Source organism: Dermacentor andersoni, chromosome 1, assembly GCF_023375885.2.
Source record: "Dermacentor andersoni chromosome 1, qqDerAnde1_hic_scaffold, whole genome shotgun sequence".
Classification (NCBI taxonomy): Eukaryota; Metazoa; Arthropoda; class Arachnida; order Ixodida; family Ixodidae; genus Dermacentor; species Dermacentor andersoni.
Genome location: NC_092814.1, coordinates 366,651,399 through 366,675,822, shown reverse-complemented (window position 1 = coordinate 366,675,822; position 24,424 = coordinate 366,651,399). Strand labels below are relative to the sequence as shown.

General features: G+C 46.7%; 1 protein-coding gene across 1 annotated transcript; it reads right to left on the bottom strand.

Annotated features, from left to right (window-relative positions):
• Nucleotides 1-3,774: 3,774 nt before the first annotated feature.
• On the bottom strand, nt 3,775-4,627 carry LOC140215393 (putative nuclease HARBI1). The gene is made up of 2 exons (XM_072285977.1): nt 4,103-4,627; nt 3,775-4,016 (listed from the first exon to the last, which is right to left on the bottom strand). Exons 1-2 carry the CDS (start codon nt 4,616-4,618, stop codon nt 3,798-3,800), a joined length of 735 nt encoding a protein of 244 aa, XP_072142078.1. The 5' UTR covers nt 4,619-4,627; the 3' UTR covers nt 3,775-3,797.
• Between the last annotated feature and the right edge of the window lie 19,797 nt (nt 4,628-24,424).

The following is a 24,424-nucleotide window of genomic DNA, read 5'->3' as shown; positions in this document are numbered from 1 at the left end:
GCAGCCTACCCCGCAGGTACCGCAGCCTACCCCCCAGGTGCCGCAGCCTACCCCTCGAGAGCCACGGGCACCCCGTAGACAGCCCAGGCAGCAGGAACTCGATGGTGCTGTGGTGACGGCTACTGCCGCATACGTTGCCAGAGCCAGTTGGAGGAAGCCAGAGTTCAAGAGGACACCCGCTTCCGCCAACAACTGCTGGAGCAAAACCGGCAGGTATGTGTAAGGCCACAGATGTATATTTTCCTGCGTATGAAATTGATGAGCATATGACCTCTCTAAAAATTATATTAAGCAGTGAACAAGCATAACGTATACGTGTAGTCCTGTGGTGATATCTTGTACACATTCACGTGATATAACATGTGTAAATATCTACGCAATTATGTGGCAAAAAGAAAAAAGTGGCGTTGAGTCCAAGGAAGCAGGTATAGCAATGTAACACATCTTAATGGAATGCGACGGCACAAGTTTGATGGGCCAGAAAGATATTTCCAGTGTTTGAATATACAATGACAAGACAATAGCCTGCAAATGCGGATGAATGCAACACACGAAGGCCTTGTTACTGAGCTTCTGTAATTAAACTAATTACACATCTTTGCTAACAGCACCACGAGGCCCACATGCAGAGCCTGCGGCAGCACCATGAGGCCCACATGGAGAGCCTGCGGCACCTCGGGGAGGAGGTGGCGGGAATGCGGGAAGTGCAGTCGCAGCGCCTCGAAGTGCAGCGGCTGCGCCTCGAAGTGGCGCGTCGGTCGCACGAGACCAACGAGCGCCTGCTTCAGCTGCTGCTGGCTGCACTGGGGCATGGTGGCAGCCAAGCCCCTGCCCCCTCTCAGGCCCCACATAATTAAAGGATGCAAAGGTAGCATAGGCAAGGAATTTGTAACTTATCTTAAAATTTGCTGATGTATTAATGATATGAAGGGCAAATATTGCTAGTTTGCAAATAAATAATTCCTGAAGTCACCCTTTAATGCAACCATAAGTAGCATAGCCATTGCAGCATGAATTTTTTCTTCATGGTTTACATCAGCCATAAGAGCGTGCACACCATCAGGCTCACCTGCAAAAGTGCCTGTAGGCCTGGTGTGTGCGCGCATTCCGACTGTGGCACTGCAATTTTGAGGTGCCTAGGTATTGTCATGTCAATTTAAGCACGACGCCACACTGCAAGTGTTCTACAATTTCATCCTTGTCATCGAATGGTGAAAGTTTCAGGTCTCACTATAATGTCGAAAGCAACCTGTCAATATACACAGCAAAAAAGAAAAAAAAGTTATGAAAATTCCTTGCCTATGCTCCTTCTTTTCATTTGTAATGTTTATTTTTTGTTTGTTGCATATTTGTTTGAGTCTCTACCTACTGAGCTGGAATGTCTTTTCTTGCACATCTGTCTCATTATCAAACATTTTGTTGTCATTCAGTAAACTTTCAGGTTGTGATACATTGTATTTTAGCCCTTGTGGTGCAATTTGTGTGTAATATTTATGCAGTTTGTCTTACTGAATATTAAAGTATGGTGCTATGGCTCTTTCAGTTTCAGAGCGCCACAACAGCATGTTCCTTTCACATGTAGTGATGTACCTATACATTTTGCTGTGATAAATATTCTGTTGGCGTGTCATTTAAGCACCTGATCATTTCTGTTTCTGGTGCAGTTTAAGCCAGTTGTTATTACTGTGTACTTGTGCAGTGTACAAGTTTTCTTAAACGATGCATGCCGTTACCTGTGATATATTATGATGCAAGAACAATGTGATCCAATGTTTATTCCAACGTGTCTGTGATATGTTGCATAATGTCTCTACTACTGAGTACTCATGATTCTCACACTTCAATGTAGAGACTGTCGCATGTGATGTGTACATAAACAAGTGTATGTTGAAGGCTGAAATACAGAAAGGTGCAGTTTTCCTCTAGTGCTTTTATTTACACATCGCAACCACATTTCTAGTGCTAGCTTGCACTGTACAAATATTACTGTATAACATGGCTGAGTTCTGCTATATACAAGTGAGGTCACTTTGTTGAAATCTATCAACTGCTCGTGCGTGCACACACTTCGCGGGAGCCACAGCGTTTGCCATGTCGGATGACCAGTTGGACGGCATTTTCGTCACTCGAAAGGAACTTTGCCGTTGTTGCGAGACAAAATGGTGGAGGACCTAGAAGCTGCGCATGCAACAGTACGTTCCATGGAGCGGAAGGTGTGACGTGCACTGTACATCTTGGCTTCTGTGAGCTTCTCTGTGCTAGTAGAAAGTGAGGAGACAGGCGCTTATGTCCATCAATGCGCAAGGGGATACGAGTAAGAATCAGGCTACATACATCTAGATGACGACAGCAGCAACAAGCAAATTGTGGCAGACACTTTAAATATGCACTTATTTTTAGCTTGCTTTCAATCTCATATGTCACCACTAATGATACTGTTTTACTTACTATAAATGCAGGCTTTACATAACCCTTCACTACACAACTTTTATGTACCCACCGCGGTTGCTCAGTGGCTATGGTGTTAGGCTGCTGAGCACGAGGGATCGAATTCTGGCCACGGTTGCCGCATTTCGATGGGGGCGAAATGCGAAAACACCAGTGTACTTAGATTTAGGTGCACGTCAAAGAACCCCAGGTGGTCGAAATTTACGGAGCCCTCCACTACGGCGTGCCTCATAATCAGAAAGTGGTTTTGGCACGTAAAACCCCATAATTTAATTTTTTCAACAACTTTTACATTTCTCAACAAGTCATGAATGCTTTGCATTACGCAGACATCAACTACAACTTAGCACGGGAAATGTATCTGCAATTTCACAGCATGAAATGCACAATGCAATTACTTAAAACTGTGTGCATGCACCTAGCGATGCTGACGCTGCTGTTGACGTCGCAGCTGCCACCGCACACTCCTCAGATAACGCATGTGCTGCGCACGGGTTGTGCCAAACATGCCAATCACGTTGTCGCGAACAGCCCGCCCTCTCAAGTAGTGCATTCTAGAGCCCGTGTTTCGGGGCAGACTGTGTGGCATGAGGTCGCCGTTATTGTCAAGCTCACTACTACTGCCACTGCTGCTGTCGTCATCGCTGTCATCGCCTGATTCGTCGCCTTCAGAAAGGCGAAGGTTGTGCAACACAGCACATGCCGCGACAATGTTGGCTGCACGTTCCGGCTCGTAGAGGAGGGTGCGATATCGCTGAAGACAGCGGAAACGGCTCTTTAAGAGCCCAATGCACCTCTCCACTACGAAACGCATGGCGGCATGTGCTGTGTTGTGCTGCCCCTCGGCTGTGTGCACTGGAGGATGACCAGGAACCGGGGTCAGGAGCTACGGCTCCAAGGGGTAGCCACTGTCACCTGCACAAAGATGGAAATAGTACATTGAGTACTCCGCTGACGAGAGGCAAGTTGTCAACTGAGGAAAGCTACAGCATCATTCAACAAAGGTAGACTTCAGGGTTGCAAGTCCCAAGTAAAAGCATGAGTTGAGCATGTCCATACCCGACACAAACTCTTAACCAATTTACAAGTGCACTACTCGGTGCCTGCCACAAACAAGAAATCGACACTTGTTGGTGCTATCAATGACAGTAGTAGCAGTAATGTGTGTTCATTTCTTCTGCTTCTGGCAGTCACTGGGTGCAGTAAGCACTAATACGTGTTGCTTTCGTCAGCTCCTCGCAGACACATAATGTGCTTGTAACTTAACACTTCGAACATTGCCAATGGTGGCAGTCAATGTCTTAATTTTCTTTTTTTACTCCGGATTTACTCATGTTTTTGTGGTTTGGTTAAAGGTTTGGGTTGGAGCGGAAACGGCGTGCTGCTGAAGCGTGACTGCGCCAAAAAAAATTTTTTTTTTTCTCACCGAGGAGGTATTCCTCGGCATTCACGATGCGCCCCGCTTGGAACCGCCGGCGCAACCATGTCGTCCGCCAGACGAAAGCGTCGTGGTCCGACCCCGGTCGCAGAGGGTCCAAGGCCAAGATTTTCATGTCCGCGTCGCAGATCTGAGGTAAAACGTAAACCAGAGGAAGTGCCCGTTGGCGAGAGCAACTTAACAACAAGGATCGCAGAAAACGTGAGTTTTACTTACGAACATGCAGTTGAGGGCGTAGTATCCCTTGCGGCACATGAACACAGCCTTGCGCTCACCCTTGGGTGCGATAATGGCTATGAGGCTGCCGTCTACGCATCCGATGACGCCGGGGATAACGCCGCGCCGAAGGAAACCCTCCTTCACGGCTGCCTTTTCCTCGGCTGTCTTTGGAAAATGGACCCACTTGTTGCGGGCCCCTGCGTTCACGACAGCCTCTGCCACACGTCGCACGCACTCGCTCACCGTCGACTGCGACACACGGATCGTCTCCTCGCTCCCAACGGACGCTTGGAAGCTCCCGGTAGCAAAGAAGCGCAGCGCACACAACACTTTCCGCTCCACCGACAGTCCCGTCGCTCGCTCAGCTTCTAGTTCCCCCGCCAGTTCCTCGCACAACAATCGCGCCGTTCCCTTCGAGAGGCGAAAACGCCGTCGAAAATGGTCATCCGGCATGTCAAACGCGTCGTCTGGCTCTCCCTGTTCACGTCGGCGACGGCGAAGAGCCACGGCCATAGCGATCAGAGGGGCGGCCATCTTTTTATGCCTTCGGAAACGACCCTGCCTCTGGCTGTGCCAAAAATCTGTGCCTTTTGCTCCGCATAATGAGTGCGTCAACGTCACGATAACGATTACAGTTTTTGCGGGTTCCTGACGTCGCGTGATTGACAGACAAAATGGGCGCGGCCCGGTCATTTTCGACCAATGGCTGCTCAGTGATGGCGGCAAAAGGCATAGAAAAAGTAATAGAATTCCTACAAAATCGCACCCTTGATGTCATAACAAAAAGAATTGTGCCCTCTTATCCCCTAATTCTCCTCACTTGATGCCTAGTGTTATAATAGCATGGTTGACACCATGAGAGTCAGTGTGGTGTATAATTATGTCTGTGGTGGGTTGGGGGGTGTACAATAACTTAAGCAACTTTTCCAGACGACTTGAATCAGTATTGTGGAATGCTGTTTTTTTTTTCACTCACTGTTACTAAGCTTCACCTTGGTTGTGGCAACAAGTATAATGTAGATCGCTAGCGCTCCTGCCAACACACATAATGTGCAGGCATCTGTGTTGAAAAAAAGACCAGCTAATGGTTTGCCAGGAGCTAAGGTCCATTTAGATCAATAAATTTTGAGCTTACACCAGTGGAACTGACTGGTGATGAAAGCACACCCAGGAAAACTGCCCATATTTTTTTTCATTGTAATAATGCTGAAGCTTTCAACTGCATTTGAACTGACTTGTTTAAGAAATGCCTCATTTCCTTGTTCAAGTAAGACAAAGGTTCCACAGGAAGACAGAAACTTGAAGCCGTCAACAGCAGCATGAATATAAACAGCGCTCGGCGTTTTGCAATCTTGCACCTGGTTATCATATTGTCCATCCCATTTTTTTCTACAGGCTGTTCTTTACTGTTTTGTGGTCATGCCCAGTTTAACTTTAATGTCCCTATTTTTTATTATTTGGTTAATATATATTTTCTTCATTGGCTTTCAACAAAATATATATTCATAATGTGCCTTCATTTACCATTTACAGTGATCTTAACCAGATGCATCTTGATACAAAATTTATTTTCCTTAATTCTTCGTTTCCCTTTTCCAAAAGTGCAAGCTGTTTATTTTGATACCTATTTTCTCTTCTGGGAAGGTTAGGTCTACTGGATTAATGACTGCTTACATGTGTACATCGTTTTCTGTTTTGGTCACCCCTACTCGTATCAAGTACTGACAGCAGTGCTCATACCCACTCCATCACAATCGCCACTGCTAAGCACACCCTTCCTTCCTTTATTTTAACACTTTGGCTTCTCTTGACCTATTATATACACCAATTTCTTCTCCCCCATTGAGGCTAGGGGCCAGTGAGCTATGCACAATCCAAAACAACACAGCCAAGGAAAACATTTGCTACCCTAATGACAAGCACCTATGTCGAAATGTTGGCTACAGCAGCATCCCTTGTTCCAACAATGTTGGTCTACTTACATGTTTTTCTAACACAGAAGTTACTCCTTTGTCGTGTTCTGTGATTATACTTTTTTGCCGCTTTCTTTAGGATGGATATTCACGAATACAATTTGTTTCTTCTAACAGCAGCAAGTTTATCCTTGCAAGCATTTGGGGTCAAGAACAACTTTCACCAGGAAGAAGTGCAAGACGAGTGATTGAAGAAAATAAAGTTGCTTCTGTGATCTAAGAACTTGAGGACTGAAATGTTGCACATTTTTGTATATATGCTATGCAGTGCATTCATATCACAAAGTGCAAAGTGTTTTATCTCTCCAGCCATGTCAGTGTGTTGACAAGACAATTTTCTCAATGGTGACCTGATGCTTTGGCTATGAGCTGCCTTCATTACATTTGCATTAAAGGAGATGTACTATCGTGCACAAAAGTACCCTGGAAGTGCGCGCGTTGACCAAATTGCATTTCTGTTCAAGACCGCTGAAAACAGTGGCTCACGTATACACATTCTGAACGCAGATGGTAGCACGGCTAATCTCAGCAAATGGTGCACCATAACATTCGGTCGACTCTCGCACGTCCTAGGCAATTTTGTCCTCGATGGCACATTCTCCGAACAATAGATATGCTCTGCAAGAGGATATAGGGGAAGCACCTGTACTTTAACGGATATAGTACAGATTTAGCATATGGAGTCTTTCGTTTTCTGAATACGGCAAGCACTTGTATTTTAACGGTTATAGTACAAATTCAGCATACAGTGTGTTCCGTTTTCTGAATACGAGAAGCACCGTACTTTAACGATTATAGTACAGATTCAGAATACAGTCTTCCGTTTTCTATATACAGAAGCCCTCGTATCTTGTATTACGGTCTCTCTTTTACAGTTGTCCGTTCTACGGAAATGACCGTTCCTAATTTACGGAAGAGTGTTCGGTCACAAATTACCAGCAAATTTTCTGTAAAGTAAGGCAAATTTTTTTTACAGTGTACATGATTTATTTATATATTATTATTATTATTATTATTATTATTACAGATGTGATATATATTATGATAAGGATATTTGTAGTTCTAAGCTGTCGCTTAAAGCTAGAGTTCCTCATGGGTCCATTTTATCGCCATAGTTGTTGAACATGTTCGGCAGTGAGTTTCCTTTGTAAATTTCCTGCAGTTTAGTGTTCCAGTATGCTGACGACACTTCGTTACTGGCAAACCATCTTTTTTCCAAAATGTCCACTGAAATGTTGCAAAATGACGTGTACAATGGCAGCTTTAGTTCGCTAACAATGGAATTGTAGTCAATGCCCAAACGACACAACTTGCTTGTTTTCCCTTTCCACTCAAGACTAATGTATTTAACAGGCCTCTCTACTTACATGAGTCGAACTGTGTTTCTTGTAAATGTGCGCCTATTGAGTATGTGGATTGTTTGAAATATCTTGGAATATCTTTCGATAGTAACTTATCTTGGCAACAGCACTTATCACTTATTTGTTCTAAACTGAGGTCAGCCGCTTGGCTGTTCCTTAATATTGGTACGTAGGAAGACGCAGACGAAAAGCTATATACAAGTATATTTGCAAGAAAATACGCCGCACTTGGCCAAGAGGAAACAGCCCGCGCTAGCCTCTAATCGTCGTCTTCGTCTTCACACTGGTAACCTCTTCGGGATCGCAAATACTGTTCCGTAGCACTACCCCCGGCGGCAAAAGCGTCCCAGAGCGACTAAAGGCCGGATTTTGAAGCAGTGTAGTAGGCCCTGAGCCTACTAACATGCACGACATCACTAGATGCCAGAGGAGAGGGCGAGGTTAAACACACAGGAGCAATTTCGTGCGTCACAGGCGTCACCTGGTGCAGCACGCGGTAGGGCCCTCCGTATCGCGAAAAGAGCTTCTCTGAAAGTCCGACGTCACGAGAGGGCGACCACAGGAGCACGAGCGCACCAACCGAAAACTGTACGTCATGATGGCGGGCGTTGTACTGACACTGCTGAGTGGTTTGTGAGGCCATCAGTCAAACACGGGCAAGCTGGCGTGCATGGTCGGCGAGGGCGTGGCGTCGCCCGCATACTCGCTTATTGATATCCCAGCAGGAGGAAGTGCCGTGTCTAGGGGCAAGGTTAGGTTCGCGACCGTACAGTAGATAAAATGGACAAAATCCGGCGGTGTCGTGTAGGGAAGAATTGTACGCAAATGTGACGTAAGGAAGGGCAATGTCCCAGTCGTGGTGGTCCTTGGAAACGTACTTGGACAGCATGTCGTTAACAGTACAGTTTAACCGTTCTGTCAGGCCATTGGTTTGAGGATGGTATGAGGTAGTCAGCTTGTGTTGAATGGAGCAGGAACGCACAATGTCGGCGATAACTTTCGAGAGGAAGTTACGACCACGGTCAGTAAGCAGATGTCGCGGGGCGCCATCCACTAAGATAATGTCACGCAAGAGAAAGTCCGCGACGTCAGTGGCGCAACTGGTAGGGAGATCAGTTGGCGTAATCAGTTGCGACGGCTACCCGTTTGTTCCCAGAGGATGACGTGGGAAACGGACCGAGGACGTCTAATCCAACACGAAAGAACGGTTCCACAGGGACGGTGATCGGCTGGAGATGACCGGCAGGTAGCAGCTGAGGTATTTTCCGACGCCGGCAGGGATCATAGGCAGCAACATAGCGTCGGACGGAGCGAGCGAGACCAGGCCAATAGAAGCGGCGGCGGACGCGGTCGTACGTACGGGTTACCCCAAGATGTCCTGCAGCGGTGCGTCCTGCATCTCAAAGAGCACAGTCTGCCGTAGATGTTTTGGCACGACAAAAAGAAGATCAAAGCCGTCAGGGAGGAAGTCCCTTCGGTACAGAATGCCGCCCTGGAGGACATCGGCGAGCGGATGCTTCGGTAGGTGTAGAGCGCATACGCTCGATGAGTGCTCGCAGCGATAGGTCTCGGTACTGCTCATCGGCGATGTTAGCGAAGGCAGACACAGAGAAAATGCCGTTGGCGGTACTAATGTCGGCGTCGGCAGGCTCGCCGACCAGGTAGCGAGACAGGCAATCAGCGTCCTTGTGTAGTCGGCCAGATTTGTAGATGACAGGATACGAATATTCCTAGAGGCGTCAGGCCCAGCGACCAAGTCTTCCTGTAGGATCTTTCAGTGAGCATAACCAGCAAAGCGCGTGATGGTCTGTGACAACGGAAAAGGGTCGGCCATATAAGTATGGGCCGAACTTTGCAACCGCCCAAACTAGGGCCAGACACTCACGCTCAGTGATCGAATAGTTGCGCTCCGCGGCCGAGAGGAGCCTGCTGGCGTAAGCGATAACACGGTCGTGGCCGCGCTGGTGTTGTACCAGTACTGCGCCAATTCCGTGACCACTGGCATCAGTATGGACTTCGGTAGGTGCAGAAGGATCGAAATGGGCTAGAAGGGGAGGCGTTGCGAGAAGGTCGATTAGAAGCGAGAATGCAGAGGCCTCGTTATCGCCTCCCTTGAAAGGGGCGTCTTCTTTCAAAAGCTCGGTTAGGGGTCGTGCTTTGGCGGCGAAATTTTTCACGAAACGGCGGAAGTACGAACAAAGGCCGACGAAGCTGCCCACATCCTGGACACACTTCGGAACAGGGAAGTGCGTGAAAGCATGGATCTTGCCTACGTCCGGTTGCACTCCGTTTGCGTCAACGAGATGTCCAAGGACGGTAATCTGGCAACGGCCGAATTGGCACTTCGATGCGTTGAGTTGCAGACCGGCTCGACGAAAAACGTTTAGCATTACTGAGAGGTGCTCGAGGTGCATAGCAAACGTTGGGGAGAATACTACAACGTCGTCCTAGTAGTACAGGCACGTGGACCAATTGAAACCGTGAAGAAGGGAGTCCATCATGCGTTCAAAACTGGCAGGAGTGTTACATAGACCGAACTGCATCCCTTTGAATTGATAAAGACCGTCGGGTGTTACAAAAGCAGTCTTCTCAAGGTCGAGATCATCTACGGCAGTCTGCCAGTAGCCGGAGCGAAGGTCAATAGAGGAGAAGTAGCGAGCACCGTGGAGGCAGTCAAGGGCGTCATCAATCCGAGGTAGGGGATACACGTCCTTTTTGGTAACCCTGTTAAGGTGCCGATAATTTACGCAAAAGCGCCATGAGCCATCCTTCTTTTTGACCAGTACAACAGGTGACGCCCGTGAACTACATGACGGTTCAATAATGTTCTTGGCAAGCATTCTGCGAACTTCAGCGTGAATAACTTGACGCTCAGCCGGTGACACGCGATACGGCCGGTGATGAATAGGAAGTGAATCGCCGGTATTAATGCGATGTTTACCAGCTGTAGTTTGGGCCAAAGGGCGATCGGTAAAGTAAAAAATATCATGGTAGGAAAACAGAACGCGATAGAGCTCACGAGCGTGCTCGGACGGCATGTCGGATGCAATCATTTTCTGTAAGTCGGCGATGGTACAAGTTGCCGACTGCGATGGTAAAGGAGGATCGGATGAATTGTCGTCTACTGCAACAGATGCTACTGAGTTATCCTCGAATGAGTAAAGCTGAGCCAGAGCCATCCCGCGTGGCAGCACTTGTGTCGTCAAGCCAAAATTGACCACTGGCAGACAGACGCAGTTCGCCGTAATAGATAAAACTGTATCAGGTACTGCGATCCCGTGTGTAAGGAGGACGTCTTGCATAGGAGCCGCGATGTAGTGACCGTCGGGGACTGGTGGGGAGGACACTAAGTCAACGTAAGTCAGTGCCGAAGGTGGCAAGCGAACGAATTCGACGGAGCTGAGGCGACTGGAGTTTGGTTCAGCGGGATCCAGAACTGGCAGGTCAAGGCGGAGAGTACTGGCGGAACAATCGATGGGAGCAGAATGTGCGGAGTGGAAGTCTAAGCCGAGGATGATGTCGTGGGGACAGTGGGCGATGACTGTGAATAGCACGATAGTGGAGCGATCGGCGAAGGAGACGCGGGCGGCACACATACCAATTACGGGGGCTGTTCCGCCATTGGCGACACGGACAACAGGCGTCGTGGAGGGCGTGATTATTTTCTTGAGCCAGTTTCGAAGGCCAGCGCTCATTACCGACAAATGCGCCCCAGCGTCTGTAAGAGCAGACACAGAAACACGTCGACTTGCACGTCAAGAAGGTTCAGATGAGTGGACAACGTCAATAGAGGATTTGGCGGTGTAGGGAGCAATGCAGCGCCGCCTCGAGGCACTGCATCGTCTAGTTTCCAGCTGGGAGCGGCGTCCGAAGGGAGTCGGCAAATAGGAGCGACCGGGCTGGGGAGAGCGAGATTGTCGTCGTTGGGGCGAAGGCGAACGAGATTAGGGGCGGTTCGGCGTAGGAGAATCAGTGGCGGCATTCTCAGAGCGTGCGGCATAGCGACTAGAATGGCCACCTGGGGGGTTAGAGTAGGCAGTATATGTAGACGGGGTCGGGGAACTCCAGCGACTGCGACAGTGCCGAGAAATGTGCCCGATTCGATGGCAGTGAAAACAAGTGGGCATGTCGTCAGCAGTGCGCTATTCAGATGGGTTGCGGAAACGTGGTGGGTAAGAAGATGCGGGACGGGGCGAAATCAAAGAATCCGGGCTGGTATCTAGGCGATGGGCCGAGCAGATGGTGTGAAGACCGATGTTTTCAAACTCCTCCGTGACTGCAGGTGCGTTGGTGGGGCTGGAGTCGAAGGCAGCCGGATAGGCGGCTTCGATCTCACGCCGTATGATCCTGGTAACATCGCCAGTGTTGTTGGGACGAGGAGCCTCGGCACAGGAGGATGTCGCTGGGTTGTTGGGCAGACGTGCAAACTGCTGGTCACTACGTCGGCTTTTAGTGAGTTCCAGGCGGCGGCACTCTTTTTTAACTGCATCCACCGTCGCCACGTTGTTGAAAACGAGCAAATTGAAGGCGTCATCGGCAATGCCTTTGAGGATGTGGAAAACCATGTCTGACTCAGTCGTGTGTGCGTCAACTGCGGTACAGAGCCAAGACGTCCTGAATGCACGTGACATAGGGCTCTGTTGACGCCTGCACATAGGCGGAAAGCGCCTTCTGCGCGGCAAGTTGGTGACAGTAGGGGTTGTCGAACAAGTCTCGAAGCTTTTGCTTAAGCGAATACCAACTGGTGAGCTCATCGTCCGTGCGAAACCAAACTCGAGGTGTGCCACCGAGGTAAAAGACTACGTTGGCGAGCATGGTAGTAGGGTCCCACCGGTTATTGCGGCTGGCGTGTTCGTACAGGCTGATCCAGTCATCGACGTCTTCCCCATCTTTTCTCGAGAATAAGCCAGGATCACGGGGAGCGGGGAGAGTGATGTAGGTCGTCCAAGTGGCAGCAGGTGTTGGAGCCGGCGGAGTCGAGTTGTCGTCGTCGGGAGTCATGAAGGAAGGCTTGACGTACCGCCCACTGCGAAGCTCCATGACGAGGTACTGGGAACGTCCACCTCTACCAGATATGTTACGTAGGAAGACGCAGACTAAAAGCTATATACAAGTATATTTACAAGAAAATACGCCGCACTTGGCCAAGAGGCAACAGCCCGCGCTAGCCTCTAATCGTCGTCTTCGTCTTCACACTGCTCACCTCTTCGTGATCGCAAATACTGTTCCGTAGCAATAATAAAAGCTTGGACCCTTGCCTGTAAGAAAAATATTGCAGAAACTTTGGTTTACAGTGTGTTGAGATTGGGCACTACAGTCTTCAGCTTCTCTTCGGATGGCTGGAGATGCAGGGTATACAGGATTATAAAAAGCTATTCTTGAAATTGTTGCGTGCCATTCCCCAATTGTAACAGCTGTAAATACCTTCCATGAATTTATTCTACCAAATTTTCAATCACTGCTTATCGAACAGTTGTCGTGAAACATTTTTTGAGTTCGGCATTCAAACAAATGAAGGCCGCTACAAGGGAACATAGAAAGCAGGACCGTTATGTAGTTCGATTCGTTCAGCCACAAGGTATGCTGCGACCAGACACTGTGCATACGTGCTGGACAACTTTAACAAGTTACCAGATGAAATCTTTAACACGGCATCGAAAAGCACGCAGAAAGAATTGTTAAAGGAGCTATGGTGGAATTTGCTTCAGAACATTTTTGCTATCGTAATATTCACTTCTTCAATTTTCTCTGTCGTAAGTAGAATAACCAAATGTTATCTTGTTCTCTTTCCATTTTTTTGTCATTCATTTTTTTATTTGTTATACATGTCTGATCAATTTATGTGTTTTTTTTCCACCACGTGTATCATGTTCATAGGCACGGTCCTACAAGCCAACTGAGGCTTAGACCGGCCTGTTCGTGTCGTTTTGAATTTTTTTGGCAATAAACATTATTATTATTATTATTATTATTATTTCCGATGGTAGTCCACTCCTGTCTTCACTAAATGTACTTTAGTTAGCAAATGTGTCATCACGTCTAGAGCGTTTCCGTAAGCTAGAATTGATAAAAACGAGCCCGTCTTTGTAAACCTTTAAATTTTGAACACGGAACAGTACCTGATTCGTCCAGCATCTCAGACGGCTTCCTCTGGCCTCAACACAGTGCTGCCTGTGGTTTGGGAATACCAATACATAAGTCGAACATTGATATAACGAAGTTCTACTTGCAGCCAAAAACTTCTTTATATGGCAAGTTTCGTTAATTCGAGGTTTCAACGTTTCAGCCTTAAGCACAACTTCACCAATTCCCAGAGCATTCCTGGTGGGTTGTATCTCTTTAGTAAGCACTTATAAAGAAATACCAAGAAGGCTGCGCCATAACAGCGCGGTAATGAGCGCCAGCGCGTTCAGCGCAGATCGCGCCGAGAGCAATGCATCGCCGCGACTCACGGCGTCCGAGATTTACGTTTGTCGCGGTCTGACTGCACTTGGTGCCCGCAGCTGGCGAAAACAAAAGGGTAAAAAGATACGGATATCGGTCCTGAACAAAAAAAGTGAGATTTCCGAAGTCCCCCATTACGGCTTGCCTCATACTCATATCCTTGTTTTGGCACGTAAAACCCAATTAAATTTTTTATTTTTTTTTACAATTGCGGAAGTTTCGATTGAAGGAACTGTATTGTAGGCATTTGTATTTCAATCGCAGCACCTCTCACGTAGGGTATCATTTGTGCCAGCGTATGTGCTGACATGTGTGCGCGACGCGCTGGGCAAGATTACGAGACAGCCCTGGTTGTGAACACTGCCATACGCCTGAAACGCTGAAACGCATATTGTGCGATCGCCCAGCATATATGCTGGACCAAAGGAAGTTGGAAAGTTCCCTAGCCAGCAGTGGCTGGCAACCATTGTCGGAGGACGCTATTCTCGGGCCATGGCCGGACACTGCAACTTCAATGCAGGCAACAAAAGCGCTGTTGAAGTTTCTGTAGGACACAAAGCTAGACGAGTGGCTCTAGTAGGGTGACTGTCTAATATACATAAGCACTCACCACCTCTCTTATCATCATCACCAACCCAAGTACCTTCACTCCCCTTCCCTCTTCCCCACTGCATAGTAGCAGACTAAAGCGCACTACCTCAAGTCGACCTCTCTATCTTTCCTGTCGATAAATTCTATCTATCAATTCTATATTAAATTTTTATGCTTAAACAAGACCGCCCTTTGTGTACGGCGCTGCTCTCATGAATCTGCCTCCAAATTATAGAACATAAAAATTGACATTTTGTTTCATACCGCCTACCTTGGGTAAGCTCTTCCGCGCTCTTGCGGGGGTCAAAGGGGGGCAGGCGGAAATTTGGGGGAGGGCGGTTGCCCCCCCCCGTCACTCCCCGTGCGCCCCCCCCCCCCCTGGCGCGACGCCAGCCTATCAAACGTAATAGGGTCTAAAGCCCATCATATTCCCTCTTGTAACATAATAGCACCCGGTAACACAAAGAACTTCACATGGAGCACAAGAGACAGCGCGTCATATCGCATTTTGTTGACTTCACGCTATTGCTATTGTTTAAATTGGTTGCCATTACAAAAAGTAGCAGTAATTATTTTGTCCTTGTTACAGAACTTAAAATCTGCATTTGTGTAGTTGTTGCATATTTTTGGCATGTATGATATAACTCAATATACTGGCGTGTAAAGATTACATTAGGGTTTGTCTTATATTAGTGTCTTGATTGCTTGCTACCTTATTTATAATATTGTTTAATAATAATTTCAGCAATTTTTATTAGTTATTTTCTTTCCATACGTCTTGTCATTTCCCCCCTTTTTGAAGCGCGTGGTGTCTCTGTCAGCTTTGCAATTGTAACATGAAGGTTGTTTTTTGTTAGTTATCTTTGATTGTACCAAAGAAGTTGGTGAAGGTTCCGTGACTTTCATGCTTTATATACTGGATGTTTTCTTGAAATGAACTTCAGTTGCTAGTCACCGCCGAGTGGTGGCGCCTCCTTTTACTCTGTCCGTGTGCAGACGCGCTGTTGCAACAATGGAGTTTCGCTTTCTTGGCCATCGAATGCACAGACTCCTTAAAAAAAAACCTTGTTCCAGTTAGTAACCAGAACGTAGTAACGGTTTGTCAAAAAATTTATTGATATTCCGGCAACCATACGTAGTAACGGCATAAGTAGATGGATTAAATAATCCAACAAGCTGGTGCAGACGACTAGCACATGTACTAGCACTGGTAGCATATGCAGTAACAGTTAATCAAGCATAGATTGTAATGACACTCGTATAGCGGCGTGTGCTACCCAATTAGCCTTGGGGCTTTGTTTTTACAATTGTTACTTACGTAGCCAGAAAATAGTTAGGCGGTTTCTGTTTTATAGCCTGGTTATCAACACATATAACAAAAACGAAAACAGCATTGCCAGCCAGTTTAGTCGCATTTATAACACCATCAAAAAGACGAACGAAAGGGCCAAGCCTGACAGGAACATTAAGTTGCGTGTAATGAATTCCACGGTACATAAAGGAACCAACGATAAAAGGGAACAACGCATCGAGCAGCGCAATGCTAGGGATACTACGTGACAGGCGTCTAACAACGACGTTATATATATATATGTACCGGCGCGGCCACTGTTATGCCCCTACCACTGGCGCGCGTCGCCAAGCTTCGGCGCGCGCCGACAAGCGAACACTTGGCTTCGCGTTGGTCGGAGGAAGTGGGCGCGCAACCACTGGAGCGAAGCTCCAACGCGCGCCGAAGCTCGCTCCTCGGTTGCGACGCACTGTTGCTGGGCTATTTTATCTTCATCCGTCAAAGCCCGGCCTAACACAGCCTGCTGTAAACTAAGCTTGGAACAATAAGTTAGTGATCTGTATGCGCTTATAGATATAAAAAATACGTTTGAATAATGAATATACGCCTGCCGCAACAGTTTGTTTTTATTTTTGAAGTAACAATAGTGCACAAAATATCGACATCAGCGCTCGCGCGTCGTCTGCCTGCAAGATCGCTTTGCAAACACCTGCACGACAATGCCATACCATATCAAAAACTGTTGTACCATTTCATTTTTTGGTAGCTCATTGCACAGCCAACTATGTAAGAATTAGGCGTGTAAAGTATCACTGAAAAATCTGTGTTGGAAATATTGTCACGTAGAAGTGACGGTAAATAAATAGTACAGACTCAATCGCAACGATAGCGGCGAGCAATGTCGGCAATCGTCGAAAATCTCGTCTGCGGGTCAAGCGCGTCGATTTGCATACATCAGTCGTCGAAAGTTACAGCCTATTCGCTGTTGGCCGCGCGCCTTCCAGAAACTACTATACAATTCGTTTCGCGTATACAATCAGATTAACAGGGTTCGTTGACAACAGACAGAACCATCGATAACATTCGCGAAACTTCCGATACGTTCAGGCGCATCCTGCACCGAGCGATAACGTTTACATCTTTTAGCTGGTGAAATACGGTAACCAGATGCAGATAAAGCATCCCTGTCAATATAATTATGCTTGTTCGTGCATGAAACGAACGTGAAAAGTGGGTTCTGAGAAAACCAGCAAAAAAGTATTGAAACACCTATAGCACTCACAAAAAAAAAATCTAGAATAGCTAAAATTTATGTAATTCGTAGCTTGTCTCCGCCCGATTCCTGATTCTGTTAAATCTAGCCCATGGATCACCTCTATTATTCTGGGTTGTTTTGATGCATCAACACCACATCCGGAGGCCTTCACATTCAGTGTATTGCTACAAAACATTTTCACAGTGTAAGGGCCATGCTCTATTGTAACTGGTTTCCACATGTCAAGTTTGTCTTTCTTTACATTAGTGAAGTGACATACCGTCAGATAATACAAGCTTGAGAATTGGAGGGTTTTAATAGCGGTCTTTCGTTGCCCTTTGCCAAGTCGTACTATTGAAGCGCTTATTCGAATGTATGGGTGCAGCTCATTTGCATGGTATAAGAAATATGTAAACAGGTTATTTTCACAATTTATACACTTCGTCACCACAAAAAAAAAATTGTTTTATTGTTTTCAGCCTGCTATGATGTTTTGGCTGAGAAAGATATATTCAATTTGTTCTGCGAGGCACGCAATAATTGCTGTGCCATATTTTATTGCCCAACACTGGATACAGTAGCTAACCATTATTATTACTCAGACGAAATTAATAGCACAATGCATATGACCAGGCACATAGCATATTATTATTGCACTTCTTTAATTCACGTCCTTTTTTTAATTGACGTCCTTTTTTTAATTGCACAAAAGCTACTGCGCTGAAATAGTAATTAGTACATACTTAAAACGCACGATTTTATACTACGATAATAATAATCATTCAAATGTTTATTGTAGTGCCCAGGAACAGCTAGAGAGCCTTTGTACTGGTGCACTTAACGAGCACTATGCGAGACAAAATGTACAGAAAACATGAATTTGGTAGACAAAAAAATGCAAGATAGAGAAACAAATCAGGAAAAAAAGAAAAGGGGAAAAGTAAACGGGAGTTAATCCTACGTGATTATCTACAGATACACAAAACACAGGAAACGAACTCGGAAGTATGTTTTGGAGTCGAGTCTTATACAGCACAATCTTGCAACAAGGCCAGGCAACGAATGTGGAATGCTACCTGGTATACTGTTGCGGCAAGAACAAATGCATATGATCAAGAAGCTTTAGGGAATGCATAATGTCATGGACCACCTTATACAGGAACAAAAGGTGCGATTAAGTCTTGAATCTAGAGGTACGAGTTGAAGTATATTTGAGAAGGGTCAACTGTGTTCGCCAGAATGGCAAAAGTGGTGCTTTAAGACAGATATCAATTTATTCTATATGCGTTCAATGCGGTCAGAATTAGATTTGCTCGTTGCACCCCCTCCTACAGAGGCAAACTCTAGTAGTTGGCGGCACACAGCAGAATTTCAGAAACACAATAGGCGAGTGACAATCATGCAATATACGGCATGCAATTCCAAGAGCGTGAAGGGCATGTTGTGTAATTATCTATGTGAAGAGAAGCTTAGCATTTTGTCGAAGTACACACCAAGATCTTTCATTTCATGACCATAAGGAGTGGAGCATCACATAGGGTGTATGAAAATTTCACATAGTGCGTTTTCTGCATATTGTCAATTCGGCTTCGATGAACTTCGGTTTCTCGGACACGTCATCAGTGATGAAGGCGTCCGACCAGATCCCGAAAAGACAGCAGCTGTTGCGAGGTTCCCGACACCCACAGACAAAAAGTCAGTGCGACGTTTCTTGGGTTTATGCGCATACTACAGAAGATTTGTGGAAAACTTTTCAAACATTGCTGAGCCCCTTACAATACTGACAAGAGATGATCACCCTTTCATGTGGAAAAGCGAACAACAAGACGCCTTTGACGAGTTAAGGAAACGCCTGCAAGCTTCTCCAATCCTTGCCCATTTTGATGAGACAGCCGACACTGAAGTTCAACCGATGCGAGTAACGTCGGCCTCGGTGCGATACTAGTGCAGTGGAATAACGGCCAGGAGAAAGTAATTGCTTATGCCAGCCGTAAGCTCTCGAAAGCAGAGGCAAACTACTCCGCAACCGAGAAAGAGTGCCTTGCAGTCATTTGGGCAATATGTAAATTTCGGCCCTACCTCTATGGTAGACCATTCAGAGCAGTCAGCGATCACCATTCGCTTTGCTGGCTGGCGAATCTCAAGGATCCATCCGGACGACTAGCAAGATGGAGCCTTAGGCTTCAAGAGTATGACATTACTGTCGTATACCGATCCGGGAGGAAACACAGCGATGCCGACTGCTTGTCACGCGCACCCGTCGAGACAACTGTGTCAGAAGAAGAGGATTTCTCGTTCCTTGGCATTGTTGACGCGTCACAAATTGCTCAACAACAACGAGATGACCCGGAATTGCTTCCACTTATACAGCGCCTGGAGGGACTGGACGTTCAACTGCCGCGTATTTTCTCTAGGGGGCTTTCCTCGTTCTGTCTGCGAGGAAGTGTCCTCTACAAGAGAAACTTCGAGAACAGCGAGACAAAGTTTTTACTTGTCGTACCCACATCTATGCGAGAAGAAGTTTTGCATGCATGTCACGATGAGCCGACGTCTGGACACATGGGCGTGAGCCGTACAGTTGCTAGGATTCGTCTGAAATACTACTGGCCCAAGTTATTAGCCTCAGTGCAGCACTACGTCAAGACTTGTCGCGAGTGTCAAAGGCGCAAGACTCCATCCGTAAAACCGGCCGGCCTCCTCCAGCCAATAGAGCCACCAAAAGCCCCATTCCAACAAGTCGGTACGGACCTCCTTGGACCCTTCCCAACATCATCTTTAGGCAAAAAGTGGATAGTTGTGGCCACGGACTACCTGACCCGTTACGCAGAAACTGATTCCCTGTACAATGCAACGGCTGTCGAAGTTGCAAAATTCTTTGTCCACAATATCGTGCTCAGGCATGGCGCTCCCGCAGTTGTTATTACCGATCGTGGAACGGCCTTTACTGCGGACCTAATGAAATGCTTGTTGCAAATGACACATACTGATCATAGGAAAACTACGGCGTACCACCCTCAGACAAACGGTTTAACTGAACGCCTTAACAGAACACTGACCGACATGCTTTCGATGTATGTCGACGTTGAACATAGGCTGTGGGACGAAATTTTGCCATACATCACCTTCGCATATAATACGGCCGTTCAGGAAACAACACGAGTCACCCCGTTTGAACTTGTATTCGGCCGAGCAGTAACCACAACTTTGGATGCTATGTTGCCGTTAGATGAAGAAAACCATAACTCATCTGACCTAGATGATTTCTTGCAACGAGCCGAGGAGGCACGACAGATGGCAAGGTACCGAATACGCCGCCACCAACGCATCGACTCCAGCCGGTACAACCAGCGCCGTAGTGAAGATCATTACCAGCCCGGTGACAAGGTGTGGGTATGGACCCCAGTGCGACGCCGTGGACTATCTGAAAAGCTTCTGTGCCGATACTTCGGCCCTTACGAAATACTTCGTCGTATAAGCGACGTCACTTACGAAGTGAAATCCGCTGGACACGGGAGCCCAAGACGGCGCAACTCCACGGAAGTTGTGCATGTTGTCCGCATGAAACCCTACCAGGAGAGGTCATGAACAACAACAACAAAAAAAAAGTGAGAGCCCACAGGAACCCCTACTTCCTCTCACGCATCGGGTCGATGCGGCAAGGAGGGGGATAATGCCACGACAAACTTGGTGACATTCAAGTTGCGCGCCCTTTGCATTGGGCACTGTGCACGCCGTACAGTGGTGTTGTTCAGCAACAACAGGAAGCGATCTTCGTGGCACGGGCAGCCAGTTGGACCCGGCTCGCATGCGGCACGCGCACGAGGTGTCACGCGAGAAGAAGAGGAAGACGGTTCGAGCCCAGTTTGAGAACGCGACTGCCGCGGATTCCTGCACGACCGCAGTGACTTTTACTTGTGGGCACAAGTTCGCCTTTAATAAATATCCTTGTTTTACTAACATCGTTACAATATAACTTAATGCCATAGTATTGGAAGCATCTAGGAGTACTTATTGTTTCTGCACCAGTTTGAGAGTGAAAAAATGTCTTTTTGGTAGTCGATGCAGTGGTGAACACTGTTCACAATCTAAAATAGTTTCAAGTTGTCGGCACACAAAGTCATGCTGTTCATTTATTAAAATGCTCTTAGCACTAACAGAAAGCAAGGAATCCAATATCGATTCAAACACTTTTGACGCACTGCAGAGGATAGATATAGGTCGGCAGTTAGTAACTGCACATCTAGCACCTGATTTGTGCATGGGCAATGTCCATGCTACCTTCCGAGTGCTAGAAAAGGTACTTAACTTTAGGGATATATTGAAGACGTTTGTGAGAACAGGTAACAAGTATGCTTCCATACGTCTTAACCCTTTCAGATGCCACTTTATCCCGTTGATTGAAAAGTTGCTTTCACCCAATCTCTTGCATTTTCAGAATCGCAGAAAGTGTACAGCTGCAGAAGATATTAAGCATTTTCTATTGTTTAGCGAATTTGGTCAAGTTTACAAAATTTCAACTCCATGCGAAAACTCACTACAGGAACACAAAATATGAGAACATGTACTATTTCGTGTTTTGAAAAGCTTGAAAAGCACTTATCCAGCCACTTGAAAATTATGCCTGATGCATGATATTGTAAAAAACAATGAAAGAAGTGAACCCGCTACATGCAACATACTGACACAGAGTAAAAACACCTACCTTCCCACTCATTTTGCTAAAACATTCTGCACTTTATTCAAAATTGTAGCACAGTTCCAATAATAAATGCTTCAAGATGTATGAAACACATTTTAAATACCATTACTTTCATCAGTGCTTTTGCTATTGATGCACTCTCCTGCTGTGCACAATTGTGTAGACAGCGTCTCAAAGGGTTAAACTCTGCGGAAGAAATACCATCAACACCACCAGAAAGGGAAGGTTTAAGGCACTTCATACACTTGAAAACAAGGTTTTCATTGACTGATAGCGTACACACTGTGCCAGACTGAGAAGGAAGGTGACTTGAAGCATATTTCACACCATATAGCAAACGGAAATGTTCTGCAAAGGCATCAGCAATGTTCGAGGCAACACCACCATTTTGATGAAGAAGACGCACATCTTTGGCACTCTTTTTAGAACAGTGAAAGTGCACAAAGCTCCAGAAATATTTTGAATTATGTGTCACGCTGGCTTCAACACAATCAATGTGGTCGTAGTGATGATTCTAATAATAATAATAATAATAATAATCTTTGTGGGAACTTGGCACTCTAGACTAAAACAATGCTGATGCCTGTATGTTAGAGCATCTGATAACCAGCCATCTAGAGAGCAGGAATTTGCAGGATGCAGACGACACCTCTTTCCCCTCCACGTGCACACACACGCACACGCACACACACACACACACTTGCTCAATAACAGCACGGCACACACACACACATTCAACGGGTGCACAACACACAGGAGTGCCAATTCAGTCTGGTTCCAAGGAAGGAGAGTCAAAATGGCCAAGGGGGGTGAAGAGAAAGCTCTGTATGCCAGAAATAATCATGGAGTTGTGGTGTCGGGCCATAGAGGCACGGTGAGGGCTCGGGCTGTGCTGACCACTTGTTCAGACGAACTGAAGAAAGATTAGTGCTGTTCAGAGAGCCGTCAAGCACCCTGTAGTATAGACTAGTGCAATGTTGCGCTGGTATTGCAGGGTGTGCTACATGAGGGGTTTGAGGCAATCCTCGTAGGCTGGCATGAGCTTGCGAGAACCGAAAAGACGAGAGTAGAGGGTGCGTGTTGTCCGGCGCTGCACAAGCTTAAGTTTGTTAGCATCCCGAGTTTGGTACGGGAACTATACTGATGAGTAGTACTCCAGTCGTGACTGAAGGATAGAAGCGTAGAGTGCTCGGAAAACCTTACGTCATCAGGGAAGGGAGACACGGGAAACAAACCCAAGAATGGGCCGATGCTTAGATACAGTGCTGGTGACATATGCGGAAAAATTGAGAGAAGAGCTAAATGTTACACCCAGAATGGGAAGGGCCTGAACCGTCCTTATAGAGGTGCCTCCATGGAAGTAGGTTGGACGTGCAGCAGTTTTGTTGTGGCTGATACGCATGGCAGCACTTTTCGCAGTGCTACTACAATGTTTGTTATTGTAGGCCCAGTCGTTAACCTTTACGGAATGTATTTATTGCAAGCACATATGCTGTGCATCGGCATATTGTTGTTGTGGAAGTGTTAACTTGTTAATCAAACACATTCTGCGCAGATGCATTAGTAACTTAGTTTTGAGTAGATCTTTGTCCTGACTACAATTTATAGTATCGCAGCAAGAAACATTTTAGTAGAAGCTGAAGGGATTCCAGCAGTTTAAGCATACCGACTGCACTCACACAATGCACTCACACCAGCTACACTTCCCATCAACAAAAAGTGAGATAAAAGATCAATTACACTTTCACTGACTCAGTACTTGCTGCTTCTGAAGCAGGAATCGAAGCAATCATGGTATACGCTGCTACATGCATAGGTCTTGCATGATGCAGGTCCTGCTATGCACTGCAGACTGGGCACACGTTGCAAACAGATTTCTTTTTGCAGTGCTCAAGTATAAGGACACACTGAATCAAACATGACTGCGTTGTCGCGTATGCTTCAGTGCGTCAGTGTTCTTGATTGCTACACGAGCGATTTATCTCCAACTAGCCTAAAAGACGGATGCACTTGCAAGAAGTGAGTGAAGGAGCACTGTGAACTTGTACTGAACTGGATTCACACGCCGAATAGAAGAGCGCAGTGTCAGCTGAAACGGGCGGCACGGCTGATAATGTAAGTACTTCCCATAGTTCGGCTACTAGTGTCTTTCGCTTTCGGAAGTTATCTTTGCCACTGGAAACAGCGCAGAACTTGCCCGTTAAACTTGCGTCACCCGACACCACACGAAACACGCCGTGGTTGACCACCCCAAGTTCCACACGGTTCATTCACCACATCACACATCACACGACGTCAGGAGTACCATATTTTAAATCACTGCAGCACCAAACAAACAGCTGGGTTCCTTCACTCGCCAGTTGTCAACTCGATGGCCGCGCTAGGCCTACGCGTAACGTAAACAACATCGGCGATAGGCGAGTGCTGATTATCCAGACTTCGGAACTCGTAAACATGTTTCCATTCGTTTTGAGCACAACAAAATACACATACAACAATCACAGACGTTGCGGCAATCGTGATTCGGTTGGCTGTTTTAGCCGACGATCGTACCGAGCCCGGCGGAACCCAGTGGGCAGGTTGGATTAGTCGGCGTCGTTCGAAGTCGCTTCGGATCCACGTCGCGCTGCCACAACCCAGGGTCGTCGGTCGGTCGGTCGTGTCGTTGTCGGTCTACTATTACAACACTGTCTTTCAGGAGCACT